Source organism: Salmo trutta, chromosome 23 (genome assembly GCF_901001165.1).
Source record: "Salmo trutta chromosome 23, fSalTru1.1, whole genome shotgun sequence".
NCBI classification, from domain to species: Eukaryota; Metazoa; Chordata; class Actinopteri; order Salmoniformes; family Salmonidae; genus Salmo; species Salmo trutta.
Genome location: NC_042979.1, coordinates 39,657,162 through 39,672,766, shown reverse-complemented (window position 1 = coordinate 39,672,766; position 15,605 = coordinate 39,657,162). Strand labels below are relative to the sequence as shown.

The 15,605-nt window shown below is 45.4% G+C and overlaps 1 protein-coding gene across 3 annotated transcripts in view; it reads left to right on the top strand.

Moving 5' to 3' along the window:
• Positions 1-15,605, top strand: part of nr6a1b (nuclear receptor subfamily 6, group A, member 1b) — a 173,170-nt gene that overhangs the window by 29,747 nt on the left and 127,818 nt on the right. The window contains exon 2 of one of the 3 annotated variants that reach the window (XM_029710266.1): positions 7,908-7,955. The exons of the other annotated variants lie outside the window; for them this stretch is intronic. Within the exon in view, the coding sequence (XP_029566126.1) occupies positions 7,908-7,955 (48 nt within the window). The remainder of the gene's footprint in view (positions 1-7,907; positions 7,956-15,605) is intronic. 3 annotated transcript variants of the gene reach the window in all.

Below are 15,605 nucleotides of genomic sequence, written 5' to 3'. Positions count from 1 at the left end.
GTGTTAATTCATAGTTTTGATGTCTTCAATATTGTTATACAATGTAGAAATAAAGAAAAACCCTTGCACAGTTGAAGTAGGAAGTTTACATGCACCTTAGCCAAATTCATTTAAACTCAGTTTTCACAATTCCTGACATTTAATCCTTGTAAAAATTCCCTGTTTTAGGCCAGTTAGGCTCACCACTTTATTTTAAGAACGTCGAATGCCAGAATAATAGTAGAGAGAATGATTTATTTCAGCTTTTATTTCTTTCATCACATTCCCAGTGGGTCAGAAGTTTACATTCACTCAATTAGTATTTGGTAGCATTGCCTTTAAATTGTTTAACTTGGGTCAAACGTTTCGGGTAGCCTTCCACAAGCTTCCCACAAGTTGGGTGAATTTTGGCCCATTCCTTCTGACAGAGCTGGTGTAACTGAGTCAGGCTTGTAGGACTCCTTGCTCGCACACGCTATTTCAGTTCTGCCCACGTAGTTTCTATAGGCTTGAGGTCAGGGCTTTGTGATTGCCACTCCAATACCTTGACTTTGTTGTCTTTTAAGCCATTGTGCCACAACTTTGGAAGTATGCTTGGGGTCATTGTTCATTTGGAAGACCCATTTGCGACCAAGCTTTAACTTTCTGACTTATGTCTTGAGATGTTGCTTCAATATATCCACATAATTTTCCTGCCTCATGATGCCAACTGTTTTGTGAAGTGCACCAGTCCCTCCTGCAGCAAAGCACCCCCACACCATGATGCTGCCACCCCGTGCTTCACGGTTGGGATGGGGTTCTTTGGCTTGCAAGCCTCCCCCTTTTTCCTCCAAACATATCGATGGTCATTATGGCCAAACAGTTCTATTTTTGTTTTATCAGACCAGAGGACATTTCTCCAAAAAGTACAATCTTTGTCTCCATGTGCAGTTGCAAACCGTAGCCTGGCTTTTTATGGTGGTTTTGGAGCAGTGGCTTCTTCCTTGCTGAGAGGACTTTCAGGTTATGTCGATAACCTAACTCATTTTACCGTGGAAATAGATCATTTTGTACCTGTTTCCTCCAGCATCTTCACAAGGTCCTTTTGATTTTGTTCTGGGATTGATTTGCACTTTTCGCACCAGAGAACGTTCATCTCTAGGAGACAGAACGCATCTACTTCCTGAGAGGTATGAGGCACTGAGTTTGAAGGTCGGCCTTGAGATACAGGTACAGCTCCAATTGACTCAAATGATGTCAATTAGCCTATCAGAGGCTTCTAAAGCCATGACATCATTTTCTGGAATTTTCCAAGCTGTTTAAAGGCACAGTCAACTTAGTTATGTGAACTTCTGACCCACTGGAATTGTCAATCAGTGAATTGTTTGTGAAATAATCTGTCTGTAAACAATTGTTGGAAAAATTACTTGTGTCATGTACAAAGTAGATGTCCTAACCGACTTGCCAATACTATAGTTTGTTAACAAGAAATTTGTGGAGTGGTTGAAATACGAATTTTAATGACTCCAACCATAGTGTACGTAAACTTCCGACTTCAACTGTGTGTGTTTGTTTGTGTATATTATGATATATATATATATATTTTTATCTGAGGTCCTTCAAAAGGGCCAATGGCTGCTCTATATGTAATAAAAAAAAAGTTTTATTTAACCTTTTTTTAAGTAGGCATGTCAGTTAAGAACAAATTCTTATTTACAATGATGGCCTAACCCGGACGACGCTGGGCTAATTGTGCGCCTCCCTATGGGACTCCCAATCACGGCCGGATGTGATACAGCCTGGATTCAAACCAGGGTCTGTAGTCACACGTCTAACACGGAGATGCAGTGCCTTAGACCACAGTGCCACTCGGGAGCTCATGTAAACTCCCATTAGTTGGTGAAAACACCAACGTTCCGGCATCACTTGGTGGTGTTAGATGGCAACACTCATATTTGTGATGCAAAGAGAAAACATGCAAAAACATTGAGGTTTATCTTTTTCAATTTTTAATTTTGTCCTCTGCTATCTGTGTTTTGGTCAGAAACATGTATTTTTTGTCTTGTGTTTAGTCTCAACCTTTTTCAAGGAAGAGAGTTGCACTGCTGAAGTCAATAAGATTATTTGCCGGTTGCTCTCTGCTTTATGTGTGTGTCTTCTTTGGAACTCTGTGTGTGTCTTGCGCGCGTTTTCCTGAAAGAACATATGCTGCTGTCCGTTGGAGTGTGTCGGGGGGCAGCCGGCACGTGTCTGCTTAGAAACGGGCAGCTGGTGTGTGTGTGTGTGTGTGTGTGTGTGTGTGCATGGGAAGGGGGTCTCCATCACCCCCATCACCCAAGACAGCAGATCCTGCCTGACTGATGATTGGAGTCAATTGGAGTTACTGAGTGAATGACTGATTATGTGAGTAGGCAGGGCAGACCCAGCTAGACAGACAGAGAGGCAGTGTTCACTATTCAGTGTTGAGTGCAGATGGTGTTGGAGGGAGTCTTGAGGAGCCAGCCGCACTGACAGGAAGTCATCATGATGGGTGAGTCTGTGTCCTCTCTCCTCCGGAGATGGAGAACAACATCCACTCTGATAAGCACTGTGGTTGAAGGGGATTTTAAGAAAGCCCATTTTCAACCCAAAAAATGTTAGTTGCGTAATTAGTTTTGTCCTTTCCGTATTAAAAACAATACGTTTTTCAGACAATGGTGAAGATTGGAGATAAATTGTAATTAGGAGGGTTGGATAGAAAGTGGTGCATGTAAGAGAGGACCAGTTGATTTGAGCTTTTGGATGGATGTCTGGTCCAGAAAGTCTGTAGCACTACCTCTTAACCAGACTGGCACTAAAAAAACATAAGCATTGCAAGTGCAGATGGATGGTAGAGGGTGTGCACTTTATATATATATATATATATATATATATATATATATATATATATATGGTCATGCAGGTTTATTTAATTGGCCATGGGTAACTCTGGTGTTGGATACAAGTTGTACATGGTCTGGACAAATGGTATAAACAAATGAATGCATGATTTAAATCCATAAGTTCTATTTGTCAATTAGCTTTTCATGGTTTTCTAAATGTTTATTTTACACAATCTGACTTATAAACTGGAATAGGTGTATATTTTATGTGTTTGAGTAGAATAGAGAATGGAAAACGTGACTTGCATTATGATGGTCTGTTAGTAAGAGCTGGCTGTACTCGTGGTAGAGATTTGATGGCGAGAGAGATGTCTTTTTCCTAGGTATCTGTGCTCAATCATACTGACTTTTGTCCATTTGTTTTTCAGTTTCTCTGTAAAATGCGACAATGGTATAGTTTTCCACAACAGAGTTTGTTGAGCGTGGTCTCAACCGGCGTTCCTCGTCATGCTTTATTGTTTTGTCAGTTGCTATGTCTTTCTACTGGTTTTGTATCCATTGCCAAGCCCCATAGGGAATGAGAAGATGTTGGCGGAGGTAGAAGGGATATAAACTGGAGATCTTGAGGGACTCAATCCATTGGAACAGGAGAATAGATGAACGACAAAGGATAGATGGATCATCGGGCCTCGGAAGTAGAGGTGGAAAACTCTCATGGCAGTTCATTTTGACCTCTTTTGTTGTCCCTCGCTCCCTTTTTTCCCTTTTCAACGTTTTCTCTCAAGTGAAGGCTAACTGTATACCCCTATTGGCTGTCTTTCAATGCTGTGTTTCCTCGTTGTATTTTTATAGTTTTCCCCCTTCTGTACTGTAGAATATTACACCCGGAGTAACAAAATAGAAATTCGTTATTTTCTTGGTTTGTGGAAGTACATGAGCAGTAACATTGAATGTCATATTTTTGGTTCTCATTCATTTAAATTTTACCCCCCCTGTTTCCCCCCTAGGTTGTTCACTAGTATTTACAGTTTATCCACACTTTGTTTAGTTTGTACATTTTTACTTCACATTTGTTTCAGTTTTATATGGCCCGTACTTGAATATTGTGTTTTAAAAAAGTATACTCTTTGACAGTAGGACATCCAGTTTCTTTTAGTTTAAACATTATTTTCTTGAGTTAAATTGAATCCACACATTGATGAATAGGGCTAACGTTATCACAGGAATCTGAAAGCCATGACTGGATGAACAGGAGCTGTCAGCAAATTCTAGATTCTGCACAAAATCTTCCCTCCAGCTAAACCTTAATAGCAAGATAGAAGCCCGGTAGGTCATCTTCTCTCAAAGACAATCAAGAGACACATAGCAGAACTGTCAGCCTTACTTAATCAGCATCTTTTAGTGTTTCTGTCACGAGTCAGAGAGCCACCACCAAGGGGGAGCGGGGCATTCTTGGCGACATCAGCCCACCAAGGGGGAACGGAGGACGCGTGGCGACATTAGACCACCAAGGGGGAGCGGAGGACACGTGGCGACATCAGACCACCAAGGGGGAGCGGAGGACGCGTGGCGACATTAGACCACCAAGGGGGAGCGGGGCATGCTTGGCGACATCAGACCACCAAGGGGGAACTGAGGACGCGTGGCGACATTAGACCACCAAGGGGGAGCGGGCGACGCGTGGCGACATCAGACCACCAAGGGGGAGCGGGGGACGCGTGACGACATTAGACCACCAAGGGGGAGCGGGGGACGCGTGGCGACATAAGACCACCAAGGGGGAGCGGGGGACGCGTGGCGACATTAGACCACCAAGGGGGAGCGGGGGACGCGTGGCGACATTAGACCACCAAGGGGGAACGGAGGACGCGTGGCGACATTAGACCACCAAGGGGGAGCGGGGGACGCGTGGCGACATTAGACCACCAAGGGGGAGCGGGGGACGCGTGGCGACATTAGACCACCAAGGGGGAGCGGGGGACGCGTGACGACATTAGACCACCAAGGGGGAACGGAGGACGCGTGGCGACATTAGACCACCAAGGGGGAGCGGTGACGCGTGGCGACATTAGACCACCAAGGGGGAGCGGGGGACGCGTGGCGACATTAGACCACCAAGGGGGAGCGGGGCATGCTTGGCGACATTAGACCAAAAGGGGGAGCGGGGCATGCTTGGCGACATCAGCCCACCAAGGGGGAGCGGGGGACGCGTGGCGACATTAGACCACCAAGGGGGAACGGAGGACGCGTGGCGACATTAGACCACCAAGGGGGAGCGGGGGACGCGTGGCGACATTAGACCACCAAGGGGGAGCGGGGGACGCGTGGCGACATTAGACCACCAAGGGGGAGCGGGGCATGCTTGGCGACATCAGACCACCAAGGGGGAGCGGGGCATGCTTGGCGACATCAGACCACCAAGGGGGAGCGGGGCATGCTTGGCGACATTAGACCAAAAGGGGGAGCGGGGCATGCTTGGCGACATCAGCCCACCAAGGGGGAGCGGGGGACGCGTGGCGACATTAGACCACCAAGGGGGAACGGAGGACGCGTGGCGACATTAGACCACCAAGGGGGAGCGGGGGACGCGTGGCGACATTAGACCACCAAGGGGGAGCGGGGGACGCGTGGCGACATTAGACCAAAAGGGGGAGTGGGACATGCTTGGCGACATCAGCCCACCAAGGGGGAGCGGGGGACGCGTGGCGACATTAGACCACCAAGGGGGAGCGGGGGACGCGTGGCGACATTAGACCACCAAGGGGGAGCGGGGGACGCGTGACGACATTAGACCACCAAGGGGGAACGGAGGACGCGTGGCGACATTAGACCACCAAGGGGGAGCGGGGGACGCGTGACGACATTAGACCAAAAGGGGGAGCGGGGGACGCGTGGCGACATTAAACCACCAAGGGGGAGCGGGGGACACGTGGCGACATTAGACCAAACGCGTGGCGACATTAGACCAAAAGGGGGAGCGGGGGACGCGTGGCGACATTAAACCACCAAGGGGGAGTGGGAAACACGTGGCGACATTAGACCACCAAGGGGGAGCGGGGAACACGCGTGGCGACATTAGACCAAAAGGGAAATGGGAGACGCGTGGCGACATTAGACCACCAAGGGGGAGCGGAGGACGCGTGGCGACATTAGACCACCAAGGGGGAGCGGAGGACGCGTGGCGACATTAGACCACCAAGGGGGAGCGGAGGACGCGTGGCGACATTAGACCACCAAGGGGGAGCGGGGGACACGTGGCGACATTAGACCAAAAGGGGGAGCGGTGGACGCGTGGCGACATTAGACCAAAAGGGGGAGCGGGGGACGCGTGGCGACATTAGACCACCAAGGGGGAGCAGGAGACGCGTGGCGACATTAGACCAAAAGGGGGAATGGGAGACGCCTGGCGACATTAGACCACCAAGGGGGAGCGGGGGACACGTGGCGACATTAGACCAAAAGGGGGAATGGGAGACGCCTGGCGACATTAGACCACCAAGGGGGAGCTGGGGACGCGTAGCGACATTAGACCAAAAGGGGGAGCGGGGGACGCGTAGCGACATTAGACCAAAAGGGGGAGCGGGGGACGCGTGGCGACATTAGACCACCAAGGGGGAGCGGTGGACGCGTGGCGACATTAGACCAAAAGGGGGAGCGGGGGACGCGTGGCGACATTAGACCACCAAGGGGGAGCGGGGGACACGTGGCGACATTAGACCAAAAGGGGGAATGGGAGACGCCTGGCGACATTAGACCACCAAGGGGGAGCGGGGGACACGTGGCGACATTAGACCACCAAGGGGGAGAGGGAGACGCGTGGCGACATTAGACCACCAAGGGGGAGCGGGAGACGCGTGGCGACATTAGACCACCAAGGGGGAGCGGGGGACACGTGGCGACATTAGACCACCAAGGGGGAGCGGGAGACGCGTGGCGACATTAGACCACCAAGGGGGAGTGGGGGACACGTGGCGACATTAGACCAAAAGGGGGAGCGGGGGACACGTGGCGACATTAGACCACCAAGGGGGAGCGGGAGACACGTGGCGACATTAGACCAAAAGGGGGAGCGGGGGACACGTGGCGACATTAGACCACCAAGGGGGAATGGGAGACGCGTGGCGACATTAGACCAAAAGGAAACTAAACACAACAAAAGGAGGAGGACAAAGGCTCCGGTGTTTCCCTAGAGTGAGGAACAAGAGGATTAGGCAGATGTTTTTTTGGAGGGAGAGAGTTAGTGTGTGTGCGCGCTTCCATTCTGATGCGCAGAGGTCCAGCTCGGGACCCAGGCGCCCTCTGCTCAGCAGGGTATAAGCCCAAATACAAACAAGGTTTTGGGTGGAGAGGGGGCCCGGAGGGGGCCCAGAGGGCAAGAAACTTATGAGGGATGGGCTCTTCTTTTCAACAGGGTCTCCCTTGACAGCACTCAGTTAACCCTGCTACCCAGGTGGGGGAGGGCCATGGCTGTGTGTCTCTGTGGGGGTTTGGCGCGTGCGTGTGTGAGAGATTCTTTGACAGAGATTTTTGTGAGTGATGGGCAAACGTGTGTCGGAATAAAGAGAAAGGAGTTAGGGAGGTAGAGAGCCTATTGCAGAACATAATGTATGTGATGATGAAGCAGGATGGCTGATAGTGTGACCACAGACACACACACACACACACACACACACACTGTCCTATTTGATTCGCACAACACAAGACTTCTAAGTTTACTTGATAGCTTTGTAGTGACCATTTCTTTTGTTGCTCAATTTTATATTGGATATTATAGCCTAAACCTCACTGTAACAATGATAGTATTGCCTTTGATTTAGTAGAGATCAAAACAATTAAAGTACAAATCAATCTTGGAACAGAATATCTTTAAACACCAAACATTCTAGTGACTTTGAGATTCTATATTTAATGAAAAGTGCTATATAAAATAAACATTCTTTTCCTCCTGTCTCAGAATTTTAAATCCACAGAATTTGTGTTTCTGCCTAACAGCCTAGCTACTTAGGTTGCTACAAAGCTGAGGAATGGAGCTGGAGAAATGTTACCAAACTCATAGTGTGAAAGTCAAAAGTCCATCTCTCTTCCCAGGCTTCTATGCAGACCACGGTCTCCATTCTGAACCGAGCGATGGGATGGGTAAGTGAAAGACTCCTAATTTCACTAGAATATATTCAGCACAGAGATCCAATCTGTCGTGTGTGTGTGTGTGTCTACCGTGCTTCTACTTGTGAAATTGTAATTTAACACACAGATTCGATTTTAATTACAACCTGAGTATAATGGTTCACTGTGGTAAATGACATTTTGTCTGGTGAGGGATTGGAGTTGCAGTAGTCTAACTGGCACCATCTGGTGTTGAGTCCTAATTGTAGTTTCTGGTTACCTGTGTTGGGGGGGAAAAACTCCAGTGATTAAAAAAAAAAAATGATTTTCAACCCAAACAACATCTTTTCAACGTATTTTCAAAGTCTTTTGCTCATAGGGATACTTTTTAAAACTCCCTAACCCCTGTGTTGTAATGTAGCACAGACCTTTTCCTCGGATAGATGGTGATATTCCTCTGGTCTCGCTACTGTGTGGATTTAAGGCAGCCCCCTGCACCTTTCCCGATTCAGAGGGGTTGGGTTAAATGCGGAAGACACATTTCAGTTTTTACATTTACGTTTTTAGTCATTTAGCAGACGCTCTTATCCAGAGCGACTTACAGTAGTGAATAAATTTTTATTGTAGTTATCTTGTCCCTTTAAGAATGCACTCTCATCAAGTACTCCTTTGTTTGTGTAACCTTTATTGATTTTCTCTGCAGTGATGCTATTCTATTGATGTTTAAAATCAAATCAATCAAATGTAATTTGTCATATATGCTGAATACAACAGGTGTAGACTTTACTGTGAAAAGCTTACTTACAATCCCCTTCATAACAATGCATAGTTAAAAAAAGAGAAAATAGTACCACAATAAATAACAATAACGAGACTATATACGTGGAGTACCGGTACTGAGTCAATGTGCATGGGTACGAGGTAGAGGTTTCTCCATGGAAGGGGATGGAGAATACTCAGCAAGAGCTTTGTTCAAGCTTTGTTCATGCCTTTAGGTAAAAACCTGCTTGACTATTTAGTTAAAATGGAGATTGTGAGGTATCAAAGACTTTAAAATCAAATTCACCGCTATCTACTTCGGTAGAGTGCCTTCATTTTTTACATTTTAGTCAAAGTATTCATACCCCTTGACTTACTCTACATTTTGTTGTTACAGCCTCAAAATTGATTAAATAGATTTTTCCCACCTATCTACACACAAGACCCAATAATGACAATGTGAAAAGGTGTTTTTAGATTTTTTTGGGGGGCAAATGTATTGAAAAATGAAATACAGAAATATCTAATTTACATAAGTATTCACACCCCTTTGCTATGACTCTCCAAATTGAGCTCGGGTGCATCCAATTTCCTTTTATCTTCCTTGAGATGTCACTACAACTTGATTGGAGTCCACCTGTGGCCAATTCAATTGTTTGGACATGATTTAGAAAGAAACACACCTGTCTATATAAAGGTCCCACAGTTGACAGTGCATGTCAGTGCAGAAACTATACCAGGAAGTCCAAGGAACTGTCTGTAGATCTCAGAGATAGAATTGTGATTAGGCATATGTCTGGGGAAGGGTATACAATTTCTAGAGTGTTGAAAGTTTCCAAGAGTACTGTGGTCTGACATTATTGGGAAATTGAGAATTTTTTGGGGGGGGAACTACCCAGACTGCCTAGAGCTGGCTGTCTGACCAAACTGAGAAACCGGGCAAGAACGACTTTGGTCAGGGAGGTGACCAAGAACCCAATGACCACTCTGACAAAATGACAGAGTTCCTTGGCTGAGATGGGAGAATCAGCCAGAAGGACAACAGTCTCTACACCACTTCACCAATCTGGGCTTCGTGGGAGAGTGGCCAGACGGAAGCCACTCCTGAGAAAAAGGCACATGACCGCATGCCTGGAGTTTGCAAAAAGGCAGGTGGAAGACTGAGCGCATAAGGCAAAAGGTTCTGGGGAACGATGAGACAAAAATGTAACTCTTTGGCCTGAATGCCAAGCACTATGTCTGGAGAAAACCAGGCACAGCTCATCACCCATCTAACACTATCCCTACCGTGAAGCATGATGGTGGCAGCATCATGCTATGGGGATGCTTTTCAGCAGCAGGGCCAGGGAGACTGGTAAGGATAGAGGGAACAATGAATGGAGCCAAATACAGGCAAATCCTTGATGAGAACATGCTTCAGAGTGCAAATGACCTTAGACTGCGGTGAAGATTTACACTAGTGTTCAAAAGTTTTGGGTCACTTAGAAATGTCCTTGTTTTTGAAAGAAAAGCTAAATAAAATTGTCCATTAAAATAACATCAGATTGATCAGAAATACAGTGTAGACATTGTTAATGTTGTAAATTACTATTGTAGCTGGAAACGGCAGATTATTATTTAAAAGGAATATCTACATAGGCGTACAGAGGCCCATTATCAGCAACCATCACTCCTGTGTTTTGGGTTTCAGAAGAAAGTTATTTGTTTCTGGCCATTTTGAGGCTGTAATCAAACCCACAAATGTTGATGCTCCAGATACTCAACTAGTCTAAAGAAGGCCAGTTTTATTGCTGCTTTAATCAGAACAACAGTTTTCAGCTGTGCTAACATAATAGGGAAAGGGTTTCCTAATGATCAATAAGCCTTTTAAAATGATAAACTTGGATTAGCTAACACAACGTGCCATTGGAACACAGGAGTGATGGTTGCTGATAATGGGCCTCTGTACGCCTATATAGATATTCCATAAAAAATCTGCAGTTTCCAGATACAATAGTCATTTACAACATTAACAATGTCTACACTGTATTTGTGATCAATTTGATGTTATTTTAATGGACAAAAGTTTTTATTTTCTTTCAAAAATAACATTTCTAAGTGACCCCAAACGTTTGAACTGTAGTGTACATTGCGCAGGACAATGACACCAAGCATACAGCCAAAGCCAAGCAGGAATGGCTTCAGAACAAGAATGTGAAAGTCCTTGAGTGGCCCAGCCAAAGCCCAGACTTAAATCCCATTGAAAATCTGTGGAAAGACTTGAAGATTGCTGCTACATCTAACTTAAAAGAGCTTATGAAAATCTGCAAGGAAGAATGGGAGAAAATCCCCAAATCCAGATGTGCAAAGTTGATAGACATACCCAAGACGACTCAACTGTAATCACCGCCATAGGTGCTTCTACAAAGTATTCACTCAGGGGTCTTAATACTTATGTAAATGAGATTTTCAATAAGTATTGCAAACAGCTCTAAAAACAGGTTTTCACTTTGTCATAATGGGGTATTGTGTGTAGATGGGTGAGAATTTTCTAAATTCACTTTGAATTCAGACTAACACAACAAAATGTGGATTAAGTCAAGGGGTATGAATACTTTCTGAAGCCACTCTATTCTAGTTAAAGCCCTCCATATCAATTTAACTTTTTTAATTAGACTAAATCAATTTACATTGCCAGAATATTCTAAACTTATAGCAGCTATAAAAAGAGAATTTGAGCGTGAGTTGAAAACATCAAAACAACGTTTCCCAACGTACTCTGGTAGTTTTGGTGTGGTAAATTGTTGTAACACTTTATGAAGGGACTGTACATGTTAGTGTGTAGTTGTAGGCCTTGTTGTAGGCCTCTACTGTTGGCACTTGCCTAGATCATCTATCAATATGGATTTAATTCAACTCCCGAGTGGTGCAGCGGTCTAAGGCACAACATCTCAGTGCTAGAGGCGTCACTACAGACCCTGGTTCGATCCCGGGCTGTAGCACAACCGTCCGTGATCGGGAATCCAATAGGGCGGCGCACAATTGGCCCAGCATTGTCCGGGTTAGGGGAGGGTTTGGCCAGGGGTAGGCCGTCATTGTAAAATAAGAATTTGTTCTTAACTGACTTGCCTAGTTAAATAAAGGTCAAAAACTGTTTTAATCACTCTTGTAGAATTCACACGTGTTTGGAGACTGACTGAGATCACCGCTAGGGGGAGGCACACCACTGCAAGAGTCAAAGAATGAAAGCTGCGCTCACATGGGCATGCCCAGTAGAGGCCAGAAGGAGAGAAACAGTCTCCTTCAGAATCATCAGTATGGCACTTATAGGACATCAATGTTTCACTGAAGAATAAAGAATGAATATAGATATAATGAAGAACAGCTCACATGTCCTCAGACCTTAGTACAATTCATGTGGCTTCACATTGCTTGTTAGTCTTGCTCGTCATCTTAAATGCCTGTTATAGCCTTTCCCTTTGGACAGTTTGGATACTTTAGGTCCATTCCAAATGACATGAGAGACAAAATACTTTCACAATAATCAGTTGGACAAAAAATGACTGATTGTTACTATTGCACCCTTAACGTTACCCTGAGCTAGCCCTCTCCATCTCCTCTGTATTGCTTCTGACCAGTGCTGCAGTTCTAATCTCCAACTAGGTGGCATAGCTGAGCTAACCAGTTAAGTTAAATAAATACATAATAAAAAAACAAATGGATGAGCAATGGAATGGACATTTCTTATAGGGGTAGATGAGGATGGATAGGAGTAGAGGAAGGGCTGAAGATGTGGAGGAAAGAAGATGAGGAAGAGGGTGAGAGAGAAGGACAGGTGGAAATAGGAGTGCAAGAGGAGAGATGGTGTCTGTGCGTGCACGTGTGTTTGTGCTCTTACACGTGTGTGTGTGTGTGTGTGTGTGTGAACGGAGGCGTTTGGCCCAAGCGGGTGTGAGGTGAGCGCCTCACAGGGGTTGTCAGGTGTCCGGACGCATTTGGGCAGGCGGCGTTTCCTCTCCGTCATGCTGTCACGCCGCGTTAGGCCCCCGTCAGCCAACCAGGGCCCATAGCCACAAAGGACTGGCATGACCAACCACCCACCGCATGAGTCTCCAACCATAGCTTGCTTTCTTGCTTTCTTTCTTGCTTGCTTTCTTGCTTTCTTTCTTTCTTTCCTTCTTTCCTTGTTTCTTTTCTTCTTTCTTGACCTTCCACTCTCCCTTCTCCACTGTGAGAAAGTAGGGCACCCTAGGGCATGGGGGTGAGACTGTGACATCCACAGCCTTGGGTGCTAACTGGCAATTCACAGCAGTCAGAAGCAATGTGCTCATTGTAGAATCTATTAGGCTTATTTTTGTTTGTATCAAAGTTGAAACAAAAACTCTGTCGCACACAAGCTTTATTCTAATAATAATTTTCACAAATGTAGCTGTCCTGTCCTGGGAATACATAATATTGTATAATTTTGTTCTACCCAGCACGGACATACATCAGGAGTATTAGTGCTGGGTCCACATTTTTCTTTTGCAGTGTTTTGCATTCCCACGAGTGTATTTCTTTTTTTTTTAAACCACAGTTCTTCCATTCCTGAAACATCCAGGATGTCTTCCATTCCTGTATCAGTGAAAATAAGGGGTCAAGAGGTGCAATTGAAGCCATAGGCAATGGTGTACACATGAACACACACACAAAGACATGCATCTCTTACTTCAAACGCCTTTGACCATCTGAACTTTTGACCAGCGCTATTCCCACAGGCTTGCTGCTGTCCTTTCACAACAGGGTGACGGTTAGGGGTTGAGAGTCCAATGTTAAGGTACAGGTTCACATGAAGTTCAAATGTTCTTCTCTCTTTTTCAGTGTCTCTTCCTTTTTCAGTGTCTCTTCCTTACCCCTCCTTTTACTCTCTCGTTTACTAGGCCAGAGGGCGGGGGCAGAGGTTAGATGTAGTTTAGAACCTCCGTCACCTGTGACCTACCTAGTAGTGTGTGTGTGTGTGTACACACACACACACACACACACACACACACACACACACTGGGTAGATTAGTGGTCTCTGTAAACCTTTGGGAGGCAGGACTAACTGAAGCAGTAGGGTCAGGGGGAAAGGTGGGAGGGGGGAGGGAGTTGACCCCCCCCCCCCCCCCAGAACTGTAAACTCTCCAGGCCACAGAAAGAGCAGCATTGTTGGTTCTGAGTGGAATAATAGATTTATGGCCCAGGGCCCAATTAGGTTGTAAAATGGAGCTGTGGCTTTCAAACCACCATCTTCTTTGACCCTTCCTCTCCCTCTCCCTCTCCCTCTCTCTCTCTCTCTCTCTCTCTCTCTCTCTCTCTCTCTCTCTCTCTCTCTCTCTCTCTCTCTCTCTCTCTCTCTCTCTCTCTCTCTCTCTCTCTCTCTCTCTCTCTCTCTCTCTCACACTCACACTCACACTCACACTCTCACTCACTCACTCACTCACTCACTCACTCACTCACTCACTCACTCACTCACTCACTCACTCACTCACTCACACAACCCACTGACCGCCGTAACCCCTCTTTCACCTTTTCAACTTTACCCATGATGCCTCTGGGTTGGAGCCAGGAAGTGTGCACCCCCTGCTGAGATAGAAGGGGTGAGGTTTGGGTCAAAAGGTGAAGGGGTGAGCATGGTCTGTTCAGCTGGGCTCAGTTTGCTAACAGTGAGGATGGACATCCAGAGAGCCATAGATGCTTTGTTGGCAAGGCTGGATTGCCAGGGTCAGCGTTCATCCTTTTGGAGAGGCAGCCATTTTTTTTAAAGTTGCTCTCTTCACCTCCTTACCTATGACTATAGTTCAACTTGACATAAAAATGCGTAAGTAGATATTTTGTGCAAATCTGTTATTGATGTCGATTTGATATAAGTTCAAGTTAACTTCTATTGGCTAGGTGGGACGGTAGTGTCCCACCTGCGGGACACAGCCAGTGAAATATCAGGGCGGAAAATTCAAAAACAACAAAATGCCATAATTCAACTTTCTCAAACATACGACTATTTTACGCCATTTTAAAGATACACTTCTCGTTAATCTAACCACATTGTCCGATTTCAAAAAGGCTTTACAGCAAAAGCAAAACATTAGATTATGTTAGGAGAGTACATAATAATAATCACACAGCCATTTTCCAAGCAAGGACGTGTCAATAAAACCCAAAACACAGCTAAATGAAGCACTAACCTTTGACGATCTTCATCAGATGACACTCCTAGGACATTATGTTACACAATACATGTATGTTTTGTTCGATAAAGTTCATATTTATATCCAAAAACAGCATTTTACATTCGCGCGTGATATTCAGAAAATGTATTCCCACCAAAACGTTCGGTGAATGTGCACATCAATTCACAAAAGTACTCATCATAAACGTTGACAAAAAAAATAACAATTATTTTAAGAATTATAGATAGACTACTCCTTTATGCAACCGCTGTGTCAGATTTTAAAATAGCTTTACGGAGAAAGCACATTTTCCAATATTCTGAGAATATAGCTCAGCCATCACAGTGAGCTATTCAGACACACACCAAATTCGGGGCAACCTAAACTCAGAATTAGTATTAGAAATATTGTATTACCTTTGCTGATCTTCGTCAGAATGCACTCCCAGGACTGCTACTTCCACAAGAAATGTTGTTTTTGTTCCAAATAATCCATATTTATGTCCAAATACCTCCGCTTTGTTTGTGCGTATAGATCACTTATCCAAAGGCATAACGCGCGAGCATGGAACGAGAGACGAAAAGTCAAAATCTTCCATTACCGTACTTAGAAGCATGTCAAACGCTGTTTAAAATCAATCTTTATGGTATTTTTTATGTAAAATTGCGATAATATTCCAACCGGACAATAGCATATTCATTCACTTCCTGCTTGGATTTTACTCAGGTTTTCGCCTGCCATATGAGTTCTGTTATAC